Source organism: Meriones unguiculatus, chromosome 7 (genome assembly GCF_030254825.1).
Source record: "Meriones unguiculatus strain TT.TT164.6M chromosome 7, Bangor_MerUng_6.1, whole genome shotgun sequence".
Classification (NCBI taxonomy): Eukaryota; Metazoa; Chordata; class Mammalia; order Rodentia; family Muridae; genus Meriones; species Meriones unguiculatus.
In genome coordinates, this window is record NC_083355.1 from 76,555,203 (window position 1) to 76,579,906 (window position 24,704).

Below are 24,704 nucleotides of genomic sequence, written 5' to 3' on the forward strand. Positions count from 1 at the left end.
TAAAGCCTTTTTCAGTAGTCCGTTTGCCTGTGGATCCCGAGGCCACTTCACACTCACTGGTATGAAGGACAGGTCACGTCCAGATACCTTCACCAAGGTCACCACCCAGAAACAGTAAAGGGAGATTACCTGAGGACAGAGATGTCATGGGATAGTGACGGAAGACCTTGTTTTGTTTTCTTACCTATTTTTCAATAAGAAGATTTTATTATGTAGATGAAGTGAGGCAAAACTGAGTCTTTTACAGCTTTAGAAAAGCACCTGAGAGGCTGGGGAGATGGCTCAGCTGATAAAGTGCCTGCCACACAATATGAGGACCTGAGTTCAGATCTCTAGCACCCACATAAAAGTTGGGCATGGTGGCACGACTGTAGTTTTTGCAGGGTGGGATGGGGTGGGGGGAGCAGAGACAGATGGATTCCTAGAACTTACTGGCCAGCCAGTCTAGTCAATTGATGAGATCTGGATTCAGTGAGAGACTCAGTCTCAAAAAATAGGGGGCGGGTCAGTAAAGGAAAACACTCAACCCCAACTTCTGGTCTATGTGCGCACCTGCACACACTCATGAACATACACACACACTCACAAACATGCACACACACACACATTTGCTCATACACATTACATGATACAAAGTTTTAAAAAGTAATAATAAAGAGGAAGGAATCTCAAAGACCAGGTAAACCTAACAGAATGAAGATGAGGTTGGTATGGTGGCACACACCTTTACTCCCAACACTTGGAAGAGGGAGGCAGGTGAATCTTTGTGGGTTCAATACCAGCCAACTCTGTCTCAAAAACAAACGAAAAATAGTAGCTGGAGAGATGACTCAACAGATTCAGAACCCAGTTCCTGAACCCATATGGTAATTCACAATCATCTATAATTCCAGTTCAAAGGACCTGATGCTCTCTTCTGGCACTATACACACAGGGTGTACAGACACACATCCAGGCAAAATACCCATACACACACACTCACACACAACTCTTAAAAAAATTATGGAGGCCATCACACCTTTAATCCCAGCACTCAGGAGGCAGAGGCAGGTAGATCTCGGTGAGGCTGAGGCCAGCTTGGTCTATACTAATGAGTTTCAGGACAGCTAGAGCTACATAATAGAAAGACCCTGTCTTAAAAACAAACAAACAAAAACAAAAGCTAGATCAGTCCATATTAGGTACAGTGGGCAAACACAACTATACAATTCTTGAAAGTACTTTAGCCTAGTAAGATACATGTGATACAAAGAAAATTATAAATAGCTGGCACCTGTGAATGTAAACCCATGCAGGTGTTTGCAGAGCTCCTAAGCCATTGGTATATTTTCATGCCTCGATTCACCTGTTACCCACCTGTTGTTAGCAATAAAAATGGTGTTGGGCTATATAATGTTTATTGTTATTTGTCCTATGATTATCTTGGCGGTATCAAGATACCTGCTATCACAATCAAATAAGACACAGACACCTGTTAGATTTTATAATTGCCTTATTTACCTTGGGCAGGGCAGATAGTCTACCTACACTGTCTCAATAACCTCACCATCCATCTCCCAGCCCCCATCCAATGCCATCCACCTTAACCATTCCTCTCTGGGCTGCCTTCCATCCATTATCCCAGGATACTTGCTTATATTTTCCATCTTGGTGTTTTCTCCATCCACAACATCCTTGGAGTCCTTCCTCCCGGCCCAGGTTCCTTCTCCACGCTGACCCATCGTGGTGTCCTCCCCCTCCTCTCTTCTCATCTGTCTGTTTCCTGTGACTCTCTTGAACTCAAAGCCCAGGAACCTTAGCCACGCCTACCCCATTCTGCCCTGCCCAGGTTTTAGGCCTTCAATTAACCAATCAGGTATAATGTCTTAGGCAGGTTTACACAAGGATAGGTATATCCAGGCAGTCACCAAATCTTGAGGGTCAGTAGTTAACATCAAAACACAAACATCAGAGCAAACCCCAACACCCATCCTTTTAATCACTTGAAAAAAAGAGGGGAGGGGTACCCTGTGGGGCTGGGATAGAAGGCCAGAGAAGCTGACATTCTTGTAAAACAAGCTAAATTGGTGTGTGCCCCATGACCTCAGTGTTCTTCAGGTTAGAAGCTGCCAGAAGATCAGAGGGTGATTGACAGAAGTTGTGGAAAGACAACCCAAGCAATGTGCAAACTGTTCCAATGCAGTTTTGGTCCTGATCAAGGGACCAAAAAGCTGGGGGGAGGGGGAGAAATTGGCATTTATTTGGCATTTATTTCTAAAACAAAATTGCTAGCTTTTTTTTTTTTTTTTTAGTTTCAACAGGTGAACTCTATCACAGGTGCCTTGGTAATAGTAAGAACAGATTACCAAAGCACAGGTTGGACTGAAGGCCTCTTTCTGGGGTGGCACAGAATCAAACTCTGTGAAACTGATAGGCATACTCACAGCAATGAGGTGTGTAATCCCTGCCATGAATGCCATGAGGCTATGTTGGAGCCAGCATCCTTTCAAGCGACTGTACCTCCATCAGTAACTGAACTAACAGCAGAGCCAGGAAGGGACTTTGTTTATCCCTGTTAATGTCTGATTCATGAATGACAACAGCAAGGGCTCCAGACAGGAATGGGTGACTGTAACAGTACCAAGAAAGACAGATGTCATATGGTTGGAGAGCAGGGAAGAACAGAGTAGCCAGTGGGGCTAACAGTAGTGTTGTGCCTTAGTTACTGTTTCATTGCTGTGAAGAGACACCACAACCAAGGCAATTCTTATAAGAGAAAACATCTAATTGGAGGCTGGCTTACAGTTTTAGAGGGTTAGTCCAGGATCATCATTCAGGAAGCAGACAGGCATTCCACAACATTTGCATTTCCAAGAAAAATTATTCTATTCCCAAGCAAATAAACATCATCAAGGGCCTATTCCAAATCAATATTGTGTATAGTCACCCTCAGAGATTGACAGTGACAGGGCTACTCATTCACAAATACTGGTATGCAAAGCTGGGCTAAGGACAACTAGCTCCGATGGTACTTAAACCTACCTTACAACCCTACGGAGGCTGAGTTCATTGAAAAGAAAAATGTGTTGCTAAAATAGCAGTTAAAGAATTTGAATGCACTGGGCATGGTGGCACAAGCCTTGAATCCTAGTGCTTGGAAGGCAGAGGCAAGCCAACTGCTGTGAGTTCAAAACCAGTCTGATCTACAAAGCAAGTCCAGGACAGCCAAGGTTACACAGACACACAGACACACAGACACATACACACAAAACCTGTCTCCAAAAACAAAACAAAACAAATTTGAATGCAGTGGAGGGGCATTCCCCAAAGCCACAAACAAACAAAAATAGCAGTGTTAGGCCTGGCCTACAAGCTCACGAGTTGTTTGCCAAGGAGGTACCTTAAGTTCCCCAAGCTATTGCTATTGCCACTGCTATTGGTTGCTCACCAGAATTAGATCGTGTGGTGACTACTCTTGGTTAACAACTTGAGCACATCTGGAATTAACTGAAATAAAAAATGGATGGCACAGCTGTGAAAATTTTTGGCTTAATTTGAAGTAGGTGGATCCACTTCTAAACTGGATGTTGGAGAGAGAAGGCATGCCCTTCTGTCCACGCCTTCTGCTGGCAGCTTACATAAGGACAAGAAAGAAGAAAGCTTTTTCTCTTTGCTGTTTGGATCCTTTGACAGGCCCCTATAGGTGAATCACAGAAGAGACCATTGGGATTTTGGAGCAAGGCTCTATCATCATTTGGAGACAAGTACTTTCCCTTTGAAAGACAACTCTTGGCCCGATATTGGGTCTTAATGGAAATTGAATATTTGACAATGAGCCACCAAGTTACTGTGAAACCTGAGCTTCCCATCATGAGTTGGGTGTCATCTGACCAACTAATTCATAAGGTAGAGAATCCACAGCAGCTATCTATTATAAAATAGAAGTGGTATATATATATGATCAAGCTGGAGCAGGGCCTGAAAGCCCAAGCAAGTTAGCTGAAGAAGTTGCCCAAATGCCTGCTGGTCCTACTCCTGTTATAATGCCATTTGCTGCCCAGTATGCAGCTATAGCTTCATGGAGTGTTCCCTATGATTGGCTGACTGAGGAAGAGAAGAATAGGGCCTGATTCACTGGTGGTTCTTGTTGGAGGATGTTTTGTGCACTGTGTATTCAAGTGCTGATTTCTGTACCCAGAGATCTGGTTGCAGTCTAGACACTGGCATTTCTATGAAGCATCTCCTATCTCAATGTTCTGTAAAATTTGTTCTCCATCATCCTCTGATGGGTTAATAAAGAGCTGAACATCCAATAGCTGGGCAGGGGAGGATAAAGCAGGACTTCTGATCCCAGGGAGGGGGCCCAGGTGAAGAGCAGGGAGTGAAGGTCACCATGAGAGAGTCACTCTGAGGACATGGATGAACAAGAAGTGCCAGAGCAAGACTAAGATGGAAGGTAACAGGCAGGAAGTAGGCCAGGCCAGGGTTAGAAAAGCTCAGAATCTGCCCAGATATAGTGCCTAAAGATATTATTAATAAATATAAAGGTTTCCATGCCATTATCATTCTCCATTCGGTAGAGATCCAGATTTTGGCGGGGTCCTGGATCTCTGGACAGAGAACAGGGTTCTGTTTCTCTCAGGAGCAGCTAGAGCATTTTAGGGCAAGGCCCGTATGCTAGGCCCAGATGTGGAAAAAATTTTCCACAGAGTATTGCAGTTAGCTAGCCTTTTGAGAATGAGATCGCTGGTGGCAGTGGAAGCTCAGGTGTTCCAAAGCCTATGGCGATACCAGAGTGTTACAGCTTTTGGTTAAGCTGCTGTGCTGAGCATGGCAGAGGTGAGGGCGAAAGCCCATGGCTGGTGGGCTTGCAGCTGGGACATAGGCCTGGAGAGGCCCAGGCCCAGAGGGCCAGAGGGCAGACCCAGTGAGATGTACCCCGAAGGGGATAAATGAGGAATCTCAGACGGCCATGGTAGAAAGCTGGCGGCATCACACAGCATGCAACCAGCCAGCAGTTTATTTGAAATCAGGGATCTATAAACCTTGGGCAGTGGGAGGGATTTCGAGGGTGAATGTGTTTGATTGGCTGGGGTCAGGTGGTCAGGAATACTAGATTTGCATGTAGTGGTACTGTGCCTCATGTTCCATGCAGTATCATGGTCCTATCACAAGAAGGAGAACACAGTACTTAATTACCCTATGGAGGGGGGGAGAATCTTCAAGTACAATTGAAGGCCACTACTGAAAACTAAGATCCTTAGCAGGGTGGGGCATTCCTAGGAATTCCCAGATGCTTGTTGGACCAGTTTCGTCATCAGGAAAGAGTCTGGGCCTGAAATCTGCCCTGAGGGCTATGTGATGCTCCTTACAAAATCTGGGGTCACCCAGACCAAGGGGAGGGGGCTTTTAGAACCTTGTTCAGAAAAGGGAGCTCATCATCATAGACTGAGTGAACAAATGGCTATCCAGAGATAGCCTGGCTAACCCTTGCCAGGCCTGTGTCTTGGCTGCAAGCCAGCCAGGCATGGGCTTTCTCACCGAACCTTCAACCTAATCCAGCAAAGCCCCACAGTCATTATCTGGGAGCTAGGGCAGGCATAGGAAAAAAAAAAGCCTCTATTTTTATATTTGGTACCCAACATGAGTTCTGTATATTATGCAAGCACCCCTCTCCCCCCAAAAAAATGGTCAGATGCAGCATTACAGCCTCATCCTGGGACAACCCTGAAAGAAACCAGTGAAGGGAAATTTATAGGCAGCATACATTGTGTTGGGAAGAAGAAATGGTCAGATGTACAACTGTTCACTGATTCATGGGCCAAGGGGTTGACTGGATAGTCAGAGACTTGGGAAGAGCATGACTGGAAAATTGGTGAAAGAAGTTTGTTGAAAGATCTCATCAAATGGGTGAAGGATGTGAAAATATTTGTGTCCTAGGCAAATACTCCTCAAAAGGTGACTTCAGCTGAGGAGGATTTCCTTCAATAATCAGTTAGACAGAATGATCCATTCTGTGGATGGTCAGCCTCTTTCCCTAGCCGTTACGTGTCATTAACCATGAAGTGGCCATGGTGGTGGAGATGGGGTTTATGCCTAGGTTCAACAACATGAACTTCCACTTACCAACACTGATCTGACTACAGCCCCTGCCGGGTTCTAGATCTGTAAGGGAGATTATGCCTGGCATGCAGGCGATCCTTCAGGCTGTCTCTGGTGCTACTGGTCCTGTGATTAAAGTCAACGGGAAAGTAAAACAGCATGATCCAGGCAGGGTGACAAAGGACATAGACCCATAAGGAATGAAGATATGGGTCACTCCTCCAGGAATACAGCTAAAACCTGTTGAGGTTCTTGCCCAGGGATGGAGGAAATACAGAATAGATAATAAAGGAAGGGGGTTATAAACACCAGCTATGGCCATGCGATCAGTTACAGAAGCAAGGATATTTATAGTTGACATGAATGCTTCCACTGTATATTGTTAAGAATTCATTTGTACAGATATTTGTGTTTTCTTTCCTAATTTTTTTACCATGCGATGTAATATCAATTTAAGAGAATATTTATGGTTATCATACTTAAGTTTGAGATAGTAAAAGAATGTCCTTTCAGGGACTTTGCCAGCTATTTTAAATGTATAATGCACTTGTGGTTGTGGTTATATCATGTTAAGCATAATTATGACCTGGTTAAATATATAATGGGGGTTATGCACAAGCTCAACAACATGGATTTCCACTGGCTGAAGGTGGAATAGTTATGTTTAGGTATTATTATGACATGATTATTGTTTTCATTTGGAAATTAATCACAACAGAAGGAGAGACGATTGTGAGTCAAGTTGACAGAGGGTAGGGTTGTGGTGGCTATTCTTGGTTGTCAACTTGACTACATCTGGAATCAACTACAATGGAAATGGAAATTTCCTGCTTGGTTTGAAGTGGGTGAACCCACTTCTAGATCTCAAGGCAGGAAGACACATGCCTTTGATTCGGATTTGAGGTAGGAAAACGCACCTTCAATCTGAGCCACACCGCCTGCTGGAAGCCTGTACAAGGACACGGAAGGAGGAAGCTTTTTTTTTTTTTTTTTTTTTGCTTTTTTGTCTGCTTGTCGTTTCCTTGCTAGCAAGTCTATTCCTTCACTGGCATTAGAGCCTGCTTCTTCACGATCCAGCATATGAGAAAGACCAGCTGAAGCGTCTAGCCTTGTGGGCTAAGCAACTACTGGTTTCTTGAATTTCCAGTTCACAGACAGCCATTGTTGGATTAGCTGTAAATCATCTCAATAAATTCCCTTTGCATATATAGAGAGATTCATTTTAGAATTTTCTGTTACTCTAGGAAACCTGGACTAATACAGATGGTAAGTAACTAATGCCAAAAACACCACATACTACATGTCTTGGTGGAAGAACATGTAAAAGTCAAGAGTGAACTGGCCCTTCCTCCCTCCTCGCTAGCTTGCTAGTGAGAGAAGGCACTAAGCTTACTGCTGGCTGAGAACTGTAACCACTTTGTCAGGGATCCTGAAGGCTGAAGGCTACAGTATCAACGTGTCAGGCCTGATGTTCCACAAAAGGGAATTGGTGCCTGGCTCTGTATTTTGTCAAAAGCCCAGGCTGTTATCTTTGGTCAACAATGGGCAGCAGTTACTGAAGAGACTCAACTGGTCAAAGTGCTGTTGAATGCCCAGCCCTAAAGGGGCAGCTATACATCCTATACCAAGTCTCGGGGAACATCCTGGAAGAGGAGCAGAAAGATGGCGGGTGGAGTGCTGTAGAAAGCTATCATCACTGCTTATTATGTGGTGGGGGAAGGGGTTCCTTGCCATCACTGGATTTTTAGGCAGTTAACAGCAGCAATGAAAGGGGAGTTCTCAAGAGCCCACGCCCCAGCTTTTGTAGGCAGTTAACAGTTGCTAGGCAGGGACATTTTATTCAGTGGCATAACCAGGCTCTTGCAACTGTAATTAAACTCACTGGCTCTTCAACAGAGACTTGAATGGAATTGTGCCTTTGTTCTGCTGAACAGGGGTTTGTCCCTCCCCCACCTCCCCGGAAAAAAGTTTATACAAGTGGAAAAGCAAGACACAGGGCAGTGCAAACAGTGACGCTTCCTTTTGTGTTAAGAAATGGGGAATCGTGTCTGCGTTCACTCTCACATCACCACAAAGAAACAACAGACACTCTCACTCAGTGCCTCAGGTATCAACACCTCCTACTGGGATTAGCAAGCAAGCACACGTAAAGGAAAAAGAAAACCACCAACACCCAGACTCTACAGAACAAAAGCGAAGTTCCTCAGACGGGAATCCGGACCTGAACGCACTACAACCGGGCGTGGTGGTGCATGCACTCTGGAGGCTGAGGCACGAAGCTCCGGCGCTGGAGCACTGTCAGCGCTGCACAATAAACCTGCCTCTACCACACAAGAGAGCCAGGTGGATGCTGGCCCAGGTGGGGTTCATAAACGCGGTGCGCGGCACACACGGATGCTGAAAACAACAAAGCTCACTTCACGTATGAACCGCACGGAGCTGCACAGGCTGCTCGGTGGTTGGCGCATTTGTTCTTGAGGAGGACCCAGCACCCACGTGGCAGTCCCGGATTCCTAAAGACCTAAGAGGTCCACGGGCTAGCGGCCGCGAGAGAGAGGCTCCGGGGAGAGGAGCCGGGGAGCGGCCGGGCTCGGCGGCCCGAGCGGGCGCCGCGCAGACGCGCAGGTTCCCTCGGTTCCGCCTCCGCCAATCTGGACCCTCCTCGCGTTCCGTCGGTGCGCGCGAGCCGGCGCCGAGCAGGCTGGGGCCGCGGAGGGCGGATGGCGGACTCGCAGGCCTTCTGCGTGGCCGAGGAGCGCAGCGGCCACTGCGCCGTGGTGGACGGACACTTCCTCTACGTGTGGGGGGGCTACGTGGTAAGGGGAAGGGGCGGGCGCGCCGGGGCGGCGCGGGAGCGGCGGCAGGGGGAGGGCGGCCGGCGGCGGCCGGGGCAGCTCGCCCGCGCAGCGCACCCCACTCGCCGCGCGCCGCCCACGCCGCTCCCGTTCCCACCAGCCACCAAACCGGGGTTCCGGGATGCGTGCGCCGCCCCCCTCCCCCTCCAGCCTCCGTTGGCTCAGGACTGGAGAGGACCCCAGGGCGCTGTGCCGCGTCGTCTCGGGTCTCGTTGCCACCGTGCGACGCAAAATGCCGAAGTCACCAAGCAGTTAAATTTGTCAGCCCCAAACTCTTTAGTGGCGTTTCTTGGCTAATTAAGTACTACCCCTGGAGCCTCGAAAATAGGTTCGTATTCGCAGCGCTGCCGGCGCAGAATCTTGCGGTTGGAAATTCGTAATTACCATGGCGGTTGGAATGTGTGTTTGCTTTGGTTCTAGGGTCGTAGGGTGAGAGCCAGGGTCGTCGAGCTGGGAAGAGTAATTCAGGTGGTACCTGCCAGCCCCGTTCGTTCACAGATCACAGAGTGATTCCCACGGAGCCCTACCGCAAATGGAAAGATAACTTGTCTTCTGACTTCCTCGGTTGCCCCTGTGTGACGGACCTGTAACACGAGTGAATCAACGAAATAAAGTGCAAACATGCTGTGTGTGTTCAGAATCCTCAGGTCCGAGTGGGTTTCCGTTGCTGTTCTGTGTGCTCGCTTCTAATTTAGTGCAGTATCAGAAAAACAACAGAACTGGTTTTTGAGTGCCCGCTCTTATCTGGCATGCCCCTGGGAGCTCTCCTGCTCTCCTCAGTAGGACCATAGGTTAGGATCTAATGGTAATATTAATAGTTTAAGAGCTATTTTATGAACATGTGTGTTTCTGGCATATGCTTGTTGCCCATGGAGGTCAGAAGAGGGTGTTGGGAATTGGCGATACTGACTGACCTGCACCATGTAGGTGCTGGGACACTGAATGCAGGTCCTCTGCAAGAGCAACTAGTGCTTTTGCCTACTGAGCCATCACTCCTGCCCCAGGTCTCCATTTAATGAAGAAAGGCGTTGACTGTTTAATGGTCAGTGACACTAGGGAGGGGCTTCTTTCTGGAGCTTTATTTTGCTTTACTAATTAATTGAGACAGGATCGCACAGTCTGGCCTGGAATTTCTTGTGTGGCCCAAGTTGTCATCGGAATCAGGACAAGCTCCCACGTGTGGAAGTCTACAGCGGCGAGCTACCACAATTAGCGCTCCCGTTTTTTTGTTTTTTTGTTTGTTTGTTTCTGTTTGTTTCAGACAGGGTTTCTCAGTGTAGCCTTGGCTGTTCGCCTGCCTCTGCCTCCCTGGGTGCGTGATTACAGGTATGTGCCACCGCAGCCCGCTTTTTTGTGTATGTTGTTTTGTTTTGAACAGGGTCTCACATAACTACAGGTTGGTCTTGAACTCCTCATCCTACAGCTGCCACCTGTTGGGAATCACTAGTGGTTATCTCCTGGCCTGGCTTTAAATTAGTTGTTTGTTTGTTTGTTTGTTTTAATGGAAAAACTAGTTTTTGATGCACATACAGTTTTTAAAAATGTTTTTTAAGCCCAGCCACTTGAAGATACAGACTTACCAGACTTTGTTGCTGTGTTTATATTGCGTTGTGTCGATAGTGGTATAAGTTAAATGGAAAATATTAAAATAATCCTGCAAGCCAGGCTGTATGGCAGCACACCTGTAATTCAGCACGTTGGGAGGCACACGCAGGACAATCAGCAGTTGGAGGGCATTCCCTGTTACATGGTGAGTTCAAGGTAGCCTGGGCTACATGAGACAGTCTGTGGAGAAATAATGGTAATCTTCTAATGTCTCCTCTTTGAGTGGATTCACTTTAACTCCATAAATGAAATATATCAGTGTAGAAGTCTCTGGGGCCTTAAAGGAAATGCCTGGGTGTTTTAAGTCTAATTTTACTCTTGAAAGCTGTAATGGATGAGAGCCCAGTTCTCCAGGGGCAGCTCTACAGACTTCTATTCTGTCTACTTGTTATTCCAACGAGCAGAGGTGGTACAAACACAACCCTGTAAAATACAACACAAATTTAAGTCCTGGCTCTATTCCTTCTTAGATCCCAGAATTCATCAGTAGTCCAGTAATGTCCCCAGTGTAAGTGGAGGAAGCAAAAAAGACAAGTCTTATCTCCAGAAGATGCAGGATCTTCCAACAGCTGTTTTGGGATGCCCTCCAGAGCAGGACATGGTTGTAAGGTCCTGGAAGCTGGAGGGAGTCCAGCAGTCAGGGGTTAGGAGAGTGGCTGGTGTCATCTATTTTGCATCCCGACCCGTATTCCTCATTAATATAAGCTGTGTGTGGAAATGGACAGACCTGTGTCCTGAAACCTGATACCTGTCTGAAGTACTTCCTGTTTGAGGCAGTTTTAAAGAACTGTGTATTTGAAACTACTCTCCAGAGGCCAGGTAGTTCGGTGCCAGAATATTCTTTTGTTTCTCCATGACTTTTCTAAGTCGACATTCATGCTGGTCCCAGTGCTGCTGGCAGGAAAAATGTCAGCCGTTTCCCCAGACCCCCCTCCACCAACACACGCACACCAAACAGGGTTTCTCTGTGTGTAGCCTTGGCTGTCCTGGAACTTGCTCTGTAGACCAGGCTAGCCTTGAACTCAACAGTGATCCACCTGCCTCTGCCTCCCAAGCAATGGGACCAACGGTGTGTGCCACCACCGCCCAGCTTCGGTTCCCCAGATTTGGCAGGAAGAGTCATTGTCTGTTCACAGATGGTGCAGGTTCACTCTCTCAGCCGGACGGTTCTGTTTCTCTAACAGAATCAATAAGATGGATTTTTCTTCAAGATTATGTATAATTTTGATGTATAAATATGATAATCTAGTCTGTTATGTATGGAAGGTCAGTTTAGGAAATGTTTGGGAAGAGTGAAGTTAAGAGGGCTGTAGTCACAGAGACAGTTCTACAGTCGTCGAGGGGCTCTGATCCATCAGGCAGCACTGCAGACTAGGAAAGAGATGTTAGAAGCAGTGGCACATGAGGCTATTTTTTGTTCCTAAAAGATAGCATTTTGAAGCCGCACAAGCAATTATACAATAAATTGTATTTTCTACGATACTTCTAAGATAGCTGGAGAAAAATTATATCAGAGCCTTAGGACTGACAAGTTAAATATAGGAAAACTGACCTTCGCTATGAGGAAGAAAGATAGGACTATTTCAGAATCTTTGGTTGGGAAAAGAAAACCTGACTTGGAAAAAAAAATCAAACTTTAAAAAAAAAACAGTATTAAAAAAAAGCACCACAGAACTTAAATGAGAAACTTAATGAGGAAATATTTGTAATGTGTGTGAGAGACTGAACTCCTACAAAAACCAAGAGCAGTGAGTAAGCCCAAGTGAGTTTAAAGAACCAGAGGGGTTCATGTGCTGGAGTCCTTGCCTGATGCACAGGAGGTCCTGGGTCGGACTGAATAAACTGGCCACACAAGTACACACTTGTGGTCCCAGCACTTAGGAGATGGAGGCAGGAGGATCAGATGTTCAAGGTCATCCTTGGCTACATAGGGAGTTAAAAGCCAGCCTGGGCCAGAGACTCAAAACAAAAATGTTTTTAAGTAGAAATAAGATAGGAGTAAAAACAAAACTCCAGGACCTGCTGTAGAGGAGGGCAGCACTGACAATGATTTCTGAAGCTCAAGGTGCCTGGCCTCAGACGCAGAGGGACAAGCTGCATGCCAGTGTGAGTCTGCAGACTGTTCATAGTGTGGCCTCAGCTTGCTGTCTGCATAGACCAGATCCCAGTTCTCCAATCTCCCTGATAACTTGTGACCTCCTTAATAGACCTTTCTTAAATACGAGGTGTGTGTCTTTGTTTGAGACAGTCTCCCTGCAGCTCTTGCTGTCCTGAAACTCATGTAGACCAGGCTAGCCTCTAACTCATAGAGATCAACCTGTCTCTGCCTCCGGAGTGCTAGGATTTAAGATATGCACCATTATCCTAGCTAAGGTTTTGGGTTTTAAATTTTGAAGTATACGCACCAAGGAACACATAAAATACCACTTAGAGATAAGCACACTCACCTGCCAGATTAAGAACCAGGGCCAGTAGAATTTGGTGATTCATAATAAAGATTATAAAATTGTCAACTGTGCAGTTAAAACAAACAAACAAAAAAAACCAGGGCCAGGGAGGTTGTGCAGCAGGTCAGGGTGCTGGATGCCAAGCTTCCTGAACTGAGTTTGCTTCCTGAAACCCATGTGGTAGGAGGAGATAGTCAGCTCCCACAAGTTGTCTTCTGATCTCCATACATGTGCCTTAATATGTGCCTGCCCCCTACACACACACACACACACACACACACACACAGAGAGAGAGAGAGAGAGAGAGAAGAAGAAAAACATTTAGAATTATTACTATCACTTTCAAAGTTTTTTGTCTTTCTGTCTTTTTCTTCATTCTTCTCTTCCTTCCCTCCCTCTTTCTTTCCCTCTTTCCCTTCCTTCCTTCCTTCCTTCCTTCCTTCCTTCCTTCCTTCCTTCTTTCTCATTCATTTTTCCTTCCTTTCTTCATTCCTTCCTCCTTCTTTCTTTCTCTCTTTCTCTCTCCTTTCTTTCTCTCTTTCTCTTCCTCCCTCCCTCTCTTTCTCTCCTTCCTTTCTCTCTTTCTTTCTTTCTCTCTCTTCTTCCCCTATTTTTTGGTTCCATCATGCTATTATCATGGGTAGTAGCTTAAGATAAACTGCCTTTGAATGACAGATTTCTTCCCAGCACTTTTAGATCTATAGGATAACTTATAAAATGTACAATATGAAAAATGAAGCCTTCAGAATGGATGTGGGAGGAGGAGGAGGAGGAGAGAGAATGTAAGTGCAGGTGCTCAAGAGGTCCAGAAGAGTTTCAGGCAGCTGTGAGCTATCTGTTGTGAGCACAGGGAACTGAACTTGGGTCATACTCTTAACCACCGAGTCATCTTTCCAGCCTGTATGGTGTTTCTTTTTATTAATTCCTGTGACACTGCCCCTCTGGTGGCTGAGGGAGTTTTACGTTTCCTTTGGACATCATTAAGCCTTGAAGCTCTTGCAGACAAATTTGACACTACGTGAATCCTACCACATTGTCAGCACTGATATGGCTCCTGGGTTTACTGTTCCCACTAGAAACTGTTGACTCCATTCCTTAATGTTTATTACAAATCTTATAGGAAATGCTTCTGAGTATTTAGGTCTGTGTTCTATTATTGTTCCTGTTGTTTTATTTTTATTAAATTACTTTTTCTTTTGAGTAAGGGTCTTATGTATCCTGGGCTGCCCTCATACTTGCTATGTAGTCAAGGACAACCTTAAACCTTTGATCCTCTTGATTCTGTCTTTTGAGTCCTGGGATCATAGGTGTGCAATCTATGCTCATGAGGTCTGTGAGGAAAACACTATAAGCACTTCACCAGATAAGCTGCAGCCCCAGTGCCCTTCTGTTTTAAAACAATATTCTGTTTTTGTAACTGTTCTGAGCCCTTGGTGTCTACCATCTCACTGGATTATCACTATCTTGAATTTCTTCTTTATTACTTTTTAGTAGTTTTATCGCGTGTGTATCTGTAAACCGTAAAGTAGTTGATCTGAAAATTACAGCATACTTTCCCTTTGTGACTTACCCTTCAGTTTCAGACTATGTATTTTTCTTCCATCAGGTTTACTTGTTCTCTTTATTTTAATTTTAAAAATGGACTTGTCAGTGTATGCACACACACATTTGCTGTGTGTGGGGGCTTTCAGAGGCCAAAAGAGGCATCAGATCTGAGTTAGGAGTATCAGGTTGCTTTGAGCTGCCCGATTGCCTGACATGCAGGCTTGGTGAACTCCGGTCCTCTGGAAGAGCATCAAGCGCTCTTACCCACGGAGCCATCTCTCCAGCCCTATTTATGTATATGTTGTTTAGTCATTCAGAGTGCACTTGTGTGGCTCGTCCCATTTTCCATCCCTATTCATCAGTGCCTATTCATTAAATATCAGCAAATATTTGTCAAGTCCCTTGTAAGTCATCCTTAGATCCATGAATGAATGTGTGTCCCATAGAGTGTTGTATTGTATAAACTGTTACTTCCTTATCTAGTCCACTCTTGTTCTTTTCCCCCTATAACCATCAATGCAGCAATGGACATTCTTACAACATGCCTGTTATACACAAGCAGAGTTTGTGAGTTCTCTAGGGCATGTACTGAAGAATGGAATGTTGGGCCACTAGGCGGGCAAACTGAATTGGAGATTTCAGACTGTTGACAAAATATTTGTACTAATTTGCATCTCCACCAGCCTCCTCATTCTTCTCAAAAGCACTTGATACCATCTGCCCTTATTTTTTTCTGCCAACACAGTGAGGGCAACATGGCATTTCATTGTAGTTTTAATTTTCACCTCTCAGATGAATGATGTTTGTCGTTTTTATTGTGTGTGTGTGTGTGTGTGTGTGTGTGTGTGTGGTGTGTCTGTGAGTGCGGGGACAAGTGTGCTATGATGAATATGTTAAGGTCAGCTCTCTGGAACTGGTTCTCTCCTTCCACCTTGAGGAAGGTCCCTTTGTTTCTGCCATGCTGCATGCTGCTTCAGACTCCAGTCTAGCTGGTGCTCACATTTCTGGGCAGTTCTCCTGTCTCCACCTCCCATCTCTGGGGGGTAAGCTGAGGTTTTCAGGCTTGTGTGGTAAGTACGTTTACCCATAGAGCCATCCTGATGGAATCCTTTGTCCTGGCCCACATGGTTCCTTCTCTATGCTAACCCATCCTGGCATTCCCCTTCCTCCTCTTTCTGTCTCAATCTGCTATCTGATTCTCCTGTTTCCAAAATCCGGGCGCTTTAGCCACACCTACCCCGTTCCACCCTGCCCAGGTTTTAGGCCTCTTAATAAACTAGCCTGGAAATAAATAAATAAATAAATAAATAAACAAACCAGTCTGGAATAATGTCTTAGGGAGGTTTACACAACAATGATAGTACAGTAACCAGATCTTGAGGGCCAGTAATTAGCATAAAAATTGACACATCAGAACAACCCCCACCATTTTCTAATTCTCTTCACCGCAGAGCAGTCTTCTGCAGTGTGTAATCTCCGTGTGCTGCGGGGGCTTTTAGTTTCTTTTTTTGCTTTCTTTTTTTTCCTGTGTGAACCCTGAGTCTTTTTTTTCTTGAGACTTATATATATCTCATTTTATCTTAAACATTCATTTCAGCTTTCCTTAACCCAAGGAACTATTTGTTACTATATAATTGAAAAAAATAATGAAAAAATGGTAATTCTGTATATTCTTTATTTCTAGTCTATTGAAGACAATGAGGTCTATTTGCCAAATGATGAAATTTGGACCTATGACATTGATAGCGGGCTGTGGTGAGTGATTGTGAGTTGTGAAGTGTTGTGTCTCACTAACTCATAGAGGCTTTAGTGGCCCACAGGGAGCTCGGGCGCATTCTGCGAACACCCTGCACCACTTACGATGCCCCTCTCCACTTCTCTACTTCATTTTCTGGCTCTGTCCCTCCTCCCTTCCCAGCATTCCATGCCCCTCACCATTCCTAAGCCCCCTCTGCCTCTGAAGACTGTTTTACTCAGCTCATTCCCAGTCCTGGCAATTCCCATTAGGATGGAAAGTCTTCATTATGGATCTCCTTACACATTTTTTTTTAAGCTTTATTATTTTTTAATTATTTATACAGCATTCTGCCTGCATGTGTGCCAGCACACCAGAAGAGGGCACCAGATCTCACTCTAGATGGTTTACCTTTGCTAGAACAGCCAGTGCTCTTAACCTCTGAGCCACCTCTCCAGGCCCGTTTATCTATTTATTTGTTGCTTTTATTTTGGGGTAGGGTCTCACTTTGTAACCCACACAGGCCCACAACTCTTCATCTTCCTGTCCCAGTCTCCCCAGCACTGGGATTACAGGCCTGTGCCACAGCATCTGGCTACAGTTACATTTTACTTAAGGTTGGAAATGATACTTTTCATGGAAAGAGTACTAAAGGGGGCTTTTATGTGTCTTCTCTGTGATCCTCATTGCAGGAAAATGCACCTGATGGAAGGAGAGCTCCCTACCTCCATGTCAGGCAGCTGCGGGGCTTGCATCAACGGAAGGCTGTATGTTTTTGGAGGATATGATGACAAAGGATACAGCAACCGAGTAATCCTTTTTTTAAAATTCAGGAGTGTGGTCAAATGTAATCGCTAATATGTCATTTCATCTCACATATTTGAAAATGTTTTAAAAAGAAAATAACTGGAATACATATTAAATTTATAGTCATTAAGCTTTAAAGTTAGATGGAGAATGCAGCAGCCATATTCTTTGTCTGTGTTCCCTTACTTCAGTTAGCCGCACTCTTGATTGTTACCCACAGCCAGGAGCAGAAGGGGATGGATGGTTGCAGTGTGTTTTAGACTTCATTTTGCTTCCGTCTTGTTGTCTTCAATTCTGTAATTCAAGTTTCCTAATGGGGGAAGTGTTTACTGGAAATAAAAGCAGTGTTAGTTTTTGGATGACAGAGCTTGAAAAGGTTTTGTTTTCAGATGCTCTGGCTCCTAACGACAATCTCATCTTTTAAAAGCTTTACTTTGTCAATTTACGAACAAGAGATGGAACTTACATCTGGGAAAAAATCACCAAGTTTGATGGACAACCTCCCACACCACGTGATAAACTTTCCTGCTGGGTGTATAAAGACAGGTAATACAGCAACTGAACTTTAATGACCAAAGCTGAGGAAGTGCCATGTTTTTCAGTAACTGTAGACTTGTTTTGATGTCAGTGGCAACAGCAGTCCTAAAACTGATAAAAACTCTGTCCTAAAAATGAACATAGAAGAAATGCTATTTATATTTTTACCTTGAATAATTAAAGTTTCTAGATACTAACACATTGATAGGCTAAAAATCTGAAGCCATAATAAAAAATACACAATGAGCCAGATGGTGGTGGTTCATGCCTTTAATCCCAGCACTTGAGAAGAAGAGGGAGGCAGATCTCTAAGACTGAGACCAGCCTAGTCTACAGAGAGAATTCCAGGACAGCCAGGGCTATACAAAGAACCCTGTCTTGAAAAACCAAAACCAACCAACCAACCAAAGTCTACACGGAAAGGCCAGCTTCCTCTGTCCACCTTGACTTCCAGTTTGCCCCAATGCAGAAAGCCCCGAAGTCCATACTTCTTTTTGTTCTTGGAGCGAGGCTCCCACGTCTGCCGCTGCAGCCTTCTGTAGCTCTAAGCCTCAAAAGCCCATTAAAGCAGGGCAGTGATAGGGCGACTTGTTGAAACTCATCAATTGATTCCATCGTGCAGCAGCTCTTTGTCAGATCCAGACACTTCCCGAGGTTGACTCTAGGGGACTTGCTCACCTGTCCTCTCGATTGTCAGCTTCTTTTCCCCTTCATTTCATTTGACCCATTCCAGGGCTTCACAAAGCTAGGCCTACACTCTGCTGCTAATTGAACCACAAACCCCTGTTCCAGCTGTTGATAACGACCTGAGCCTTCCCCCGACAGACTACCAGAAGTCAGGGTGTGTATTCGAGACCATGAGGCTTCTTGCTTCTGACTCCTAATTTGCCATCCCAGCCTATGCATGATTTTGGTAACTTGGAGCTTTGTTTGCTTGTTTGATTTAACAAGTCCCCAGGTACCTAGTTTGGGCTCTCTCCTTCCCTTGCAGGAGGCATGAGGATAGCCGTGGGTCTCTTCCCCCCTGCTGTGGGTTCATCTCCTGCTGGAGTTGCCTTCATTTCTCATTGTTCCCTCAGTTCTTTGATTTTTTTTTTAAACTATAATTGTGTAGTTTATTTTTGTTCAGGTGGTTAAGGTAAGAGAAGAAATCTATTTGAAACTTCTTTTGTGTGTGGGGTCTCACTCTGGAGCTAGGCTAGAACTCATGGAGCTCAGGCTGATTCGGAACCTCGGAGACTCCTCTCTTGTCAGCCTCCTGTGTTAGTATCCTTTTAAAATTTTTATTTCCTTTTACTGGCTTTTATTATGCCTCTTTCTCCCTTCTCCACCCCAGTTCTTTCCAACACTTCCTACTCCACCAGGTAGAAGAAAGGTTGGTGGGGAGAGGGGTGGAGTTCTCTTTGGCTCTTTCCTGCTGTTGAGGGATGAAGTTCTTTGGGGAAAGTCCAGTCTTTGTTTTAGGAGATCTCCAGCTTCTTGTCAAACTGCATCATCAGCAACCAGGAGCAGCAGGGGGAAGCAGCAGCAGCCTTCTTTCTCAGAGACCACATTCTCTTTGGCCTCTGGCTTTTATTCCCTCTCCAGAGTCCTCAGATTTAAACTGTCTGCAGCTGGCAAAGAGCCCCTCTCAGAGCCCCTCACAAAGCAAATAGCCTGCTGCTGTGGACAGTCTGGGCCATTCCCACATCTCACACCTGGGATTAAAACAAACATGTTTACATAACATAACTGAATTTTTAAAGAAAAAAAAAAAAAAAAAAAAACCCTCCACTACACTCCTGAGTTCTAGAATGGCAGGCATGAGCCACGGTGCTCAGCTATTTCAGCTTATCTGTTCACAAAGACTGTGAACAAAGTGTGCCCTTCTCATTTGTTTTTCAGATTGATATATTTTGGTGGTTATGGGTACAGGAGGCACAGTGAGCTTCAAGACTGTTTTGATGTCCATGATGCATCTTGGGTAAGGAAGTAGTCACTTTTTAATTCAGTACCACTTTAAATTTTAGGAATAATGAACCAGTTATTCTTGTTTTAAGTGCTTCCAATTTGCCATAATTAACCCTATGGAAAACCCTGTGTTTTATTCTTTTACGTTTGTGTCCAGATGGAAGTCGTCTCACTCAGTGGATTAGCCTTCACCGGTCCTTCTTAGCTTACATCATTAGTCACTTGCCTTCTGTTGGACAAGAGAGGCTTTAGCACAGCTTGGGAAAATGTCCTGCTTGACCACTTGTCTATTGTAGACCACAGCTCCATGTGAATGAGTGGCCCAGAGTTAGTCATAGTTCAGCGTGACCTCCGGAGAGCAATGGGAGGGTTGGCGGTGCTCTTCTTTTCTTGACCTACTCTTACCAGTCATAAATTATAAAAATTTTTTTTTTCAAGATAGGATCTTACTCTGTAGCCCAGGATGCCCCGGAACTCATTGTGTAGTCCAGGCTGGCCTTGTGTCCATGGTGCTCTGCCCACCTCTGCTTTTGAAGTGCTGGGACAGTAGGTACAATGCATTGTACCCAGCAAATAAAAATGGAGTCTTATGAAAGATTACTCTCACTGGGTGGTGGCGGCAGCCCACACCTTTAATCCCAGGGAGGCAGAGGCAGGAGGATCTCTGTGAGTTTGAGATCAGCCTGTCTACAGAGTGAGTTCCAGACAGGCACGGCTACACAGAGAAGCCTTGTCTCAAAACAAAACAAACAAACAAAACCCAGACCAAAAAGATTACTGTCACTCTAGTGGGACCGAGACTACTTCAGTCTTCTAGCACAGATCACAACTGTACATTTTATTTTATTTAAGTCTTATTCATTATTTTGTGTGTGCTGTATATTAGTGTACTGAATGCATGCAGGTGCCCTCAGAGTTCAGCAGAGGGCGTCAAATGCCCTGGAACTAGCATTGCAGGTGGTTGTGAGCTGGCTGACATGGGTGCTGGGAAACAAACCAGTGTCTTTTGGAAGAGCAGCAACTGCTCTTATCTGCTGACTCTTCGCTCCAGCCCTGATTGTACATTCTAATAAACATACACACAGAGAAAGACAGAGACAGAGGAGACAGAGACAGAAAGAGTTAGGCCTCTGGAAACCCAGAACAAAGGGCTGAGGAGCTATTAACATATCAGAGCTGACTCTGATGGCCAGTACCTCAGTTCCTACAGAGTCATTCTGGATGGCATACCCCAGCCCCTACTGTAACCTCTGCAGCCCAGGGCTTGGCTTCCGTTCACTGAGCCTTTCTGATCCCTCTATACTCAGCCATTTTGGCCTCTTCAGTCTTTTGGCTCACTCTTGGTTCCTGCTCTCCTGGCCTCTTGGCTTGTGGCTCTCCACTCCCCCTCTCCCATAATGGCCACGTTCAATATGCCAGCCATGTTCACCCTGGACTCTTCCAGATGCCTCTGCCTGTGCTCACCCTCAGATCTATAGTAAACCTCCCCAACTACAGCTAGGCACAGTCATGTCCTCATTTTTTTTTTTCATTCATACACACACATTTCATGCATATAAACAAACATGGATATTTTAAAAACCTCCAATGTATTTTGTTTGTTTGTTTTCAGCTCCTAGGGTTTGAGTCCAGGGCCTTGTGGTTCTGGGAGCTACAGACTCATCCCTCAGCAATTAAAATTAAAATTATTATTATTAGGATATATGTGTGTTTGAGAGAGAGAGAGATAGACAGAAAGCTGTCCTGGCTGTCCTGGAACTTGCTCTGTAGACCAGGCTGGCCTCGAACTCAAAAATCCTCCTCCCTTTCCCTCCCAAGTGCTAAGATTAAAGGCATGCACCACCATGCACCACCATGCTCCAAAAACAGCTTTTATTAGCCTTTATTTTATAATAAGTACGGAAGGTATGCTGCCTGCATCTGTCTATGTGCCATGTGTGTAGTGCTGCCAGAACACAGAAGAAGGTGTTGGGACAGACAGTTGTGAGCTGCCATGTGCGTGCTGGGAATTGAACCCGGGTCCTCTTAGAGTGGTTAGTGTTCTTAAATGTTGAGCCATTGTGCTAGCTCACTCCCCAATTAGAACTCTTTTGAGAACAGGAAGCAGCAGACCTCTAAAGTTTCTTATAGCAAAGAGAAGGTTTGAAATAGGTCTCAAAATATAACTATTCATCCTTGCAACTGAAGACGTGGAAACTGGCCAAGTGAGGGGGTCGCAGTCCTGCAGGTGTGGAGCAGTGTAGCCTGGGATGGCCTGGGGCCCGCTGTGAGGTACGGTTCGCTGTGGTGATGCTGAACTAGTTGTGTGGGTGCCTGTGACTTCCCCAGGGAATAGGTGGCACAGCCATGCTGATGCTTTAGCTACAGCTGTTTGCTTCCGTTTCAGGAAGAGCAGATATTCTGGGGGTGGCACAATGATGTCCATGTGTTTGACACAAAGACAAGGACTTGGTCTCAACCAGAAATTAAAGTAAGTGCTACTAAGCTCCCTGGAGGCCTCTGGAGCAGAAGCCCTTCCTCTGACCCCCGCCTTCTCTCATTTCTCCAGCTTTCCCTTTCTTAAAAAACTCACTTTTTGGTTTCTGGGGCAGGGTGGGGAGGGAATTGTTACTTTTCTATTCATTGATATTATAAAAATCTCTTTTTTTCCTAAGTTCCTTCATTTTATTAATTGAATTTATAATTACTTGTAAAGTAATTTTCACTCTCTTCCTGCCCTCCTCTGTCTTTGTTGTTTTGAGAGGACCTCTTTCTGTGACTACATTGGCCTTGAACTTGCAATCTTCTGACTTCTACCTACCCAGTACAAAGATGATAGGTGTTACCACCATAACCAACTAAAGAAGCTCCCTTAAAAACTACTGACAATTGCTATTTTTTAATCATATATCCCAGAAAAAATATTTTAAAGAGAAGTCATTATAACTTTGCTTTCGTCTCTGAGGAAGTCTTGTGTGGCTTAGGTAGACCTCAAACTTGCTCTGTAGTTGAGGCTAGCCTTGAACTCATTGCCTTTACCTCCCCAGTTCTGGTATTGCCAGAATGAGCCACAGGCTCAGCCTCTGTAATCATTCTTTGCCCGTAAGTGTCTGTGTGAATTATCAGAGTTCTTTTATTTGAAAGTCCTTTTAAAACAGAATCTATCATTCTTCCTTCCTTCCTTCCTTCCTTCCTTCCTTCCTTCCTCTTTATCCTCTTTCTTTCTTTGTTTTTTTCTCTCTCTCTTTCTTTCTTTCTTTCTTTCTTTCTTTCTTTCTTTCTTTCTTTCTTTCTTTCTTTCTTTCTTTCTTTCTTTCTTCCATGTGGAGATCAAACCAACAGCCTCATAAGTGCTAGGCTAGCACTCTATCACTGAGCTGTATCCCAAGCCCAACCCTGTGTTTTCATATGAACTACATGCAATTCTAGCATGACAAAATACATTATCAATATTATTTTATTTGCTAGAAACCAAACACAAATTCAGATTCATTTAAACAGTATATAGAAATCAAACAGAATCAACATCTTTTAAAGATTTATTTTTATTTTGTGTGTTTGAGTGTTTTGCTTGCATGTATGTACGGGCAACACGTGGGCATGTTTCTCAGGAAAGCTGGAAGAGCTCCTAGGATCCCCTGGAACTGGAGTTACAGGAGGCTGTCAGCCAACATGTGCTCCTGACCACTGAGCATCCTCCCGCCCTAGGAATCAACTTTTAAAAATGGTTTTTTCCTAGTTTAACTATTGCAGAGGGAAAGGTTAGTTCATTATTAGCAGCTAGATCTCAGCACAGTTATTCAAGGGAGCCTGAAACATGAGATGAGCTTCATTCAAGATAAAGTATACAGAAGGTTTTTTTTTTTTTTTAATTCTAAGAGTTTTAGAAAAAACAAAAACATTTTCCAAATTCTAAGACATCTAGATGGAAAAGATAAAGGGCTTCTTTGGTTTGGCTTAAACCATCAGTGAAGTTTTTGATTTTTTTTTTTTTAATTTGAGGACTTTTTGGAGTCATATGTAAATTCTTAGAGTCTCTGAGATGCAATAATACATCAGTGGTGAGGGGAGGCTTTTTTTTTTTAGATTTTTAAATTTTTTTCTATTTCAGGCTTAATTTATATGAACTTTTTCATTCTGCTAGGGTGGTGGGCCTTTTAAGGGCAGGGGGGTGCGCTTTCTTCCTAAGAAGCTGTTTGTAGTTATGACTGAGCACAGGATGTGGCCAGTACAGCTGTTTCAAGTCTGTCCTCTGTTCTGCTCTCTGCTTGCAGGGTGGAGTTCCACCACAGCCACGAGCCGCGCATTCATGTGCAGTTCTGGGAAATAAGGGTTATGTCTTTGGCGGACGCGTTTTGGTCAGTGTTCTCAATGGAAATTGTATTTTCATGTGTGATGTTTATAAACACTTGTCATCTGATTTTGTGTAGCATCTGAACATTCAAATAACCTAGAGATTAAGCTACACCTAGTACTAATTTGTATTTATCTCCTGTTTCCCAAAGAGACCCTACACAGGCTGTCACAGATGGTTTTTAATAATATTTTAATGAGAAGAACCCTTCACTTGAATGCAGGGTCAGCAATGGTTAATTTCTCATCGTCCAAGCTCTGTTAGTTCAAACCCATCTCTTCCTTCTCGCCTGGACACACTAATCTGGGAGCTTCATGCTAATTTTCTTAATGCTTAGAATTCACTTTCAATGGTTAAGCTTTCAATGCTAAGAAGAATAGGGCAATCTGTGCTTAATCTGAACTTGTTTTGAAACTAACATTTTATTCCATAAAAGAGTTAAAACACTGTCCAATTATCGTGCTTTTATTTTAGCAAACTAGGATGAATGACTTACACTGTCTAAACTTAGATACCTGGATTTGGTCTGGAAGGTAAGTGTGAAGTCTATATTCTAGTCTGTAAGAGTGGGGGGGTCATAATCCAAGTGTGGGTCTCGAAATTGAGTTGATATTTTTCCTTTAGATTATATCTCTAAACAAGGGCTATAAAATAAGAAATATAAATTTTAATTTTTTTCTTTCCTTCCGTCCTTTTTTTTGAGACAGAAGCTCACCAGGTAGCCCAGGCTGGCCTTGAACTCTGGGTTGTCTTGCCTCAGCCTCCCAAGTGAAAGTACTATAGGTTCTACAGTCAGCTAAATGGAGTTT

General features: G+C 44.5%; 1 protein-coding gene across 3 annotated transcripts in view; it reads left to right on the forward strand.

Moving 5' to 3' along the window:
- The first annotated feature begins 8,607 nt into the window (after window positions 1-8,607).
- The window catches only part of Klhdc1 (kelch domain containing 1), a 38,191-nt gene continuing 22,094 nt past the window's right edge, over window positions 8,608-24,704 (forward strand). Inside the window, exons 1-8 of one of the 3 annotated variants that reach the window (XM_021650938.2) lie at window positions 8,611-8,897; window positions 16,218-16,288; window positions 16,961-17,078; window positions 17,503-17,621; window positions 19,497-19,575; window positions 21,949-22,032; window positions 23,816-23,899; window positions 24,370-24,428. In XM_021650938.2, the coding sequence (XP_021506613.1) occupies window positions 8,802-8,897; window positions 16,218-16,288; window positions 16,961-17,078; window positions 17,503-17,621; window positions 19,497-19,575; window positions 21,949-22,032; window positions 23,816-23,899; window positions 24,370-24,428 (710 nt within the window). In that variant the 5' untranslated portion in view covers window positions 8,611-8,801. Of the gene's footprint in view, window positions 8,898-8,925; window positions 9,265-16,217; window positions 16,289-16,960; window positions 17,079-17,502; window positions 17,622-19,496; window positions 19,576-21,948; window positions 22,033-23,815; window positions 23,900-24,369; window positions 24,429-24,704 lie in introns of those variants that run through there. The other 2 variants (XM_060387570.1, XM_021650939.2) reach the window with 2 other exon arrangements.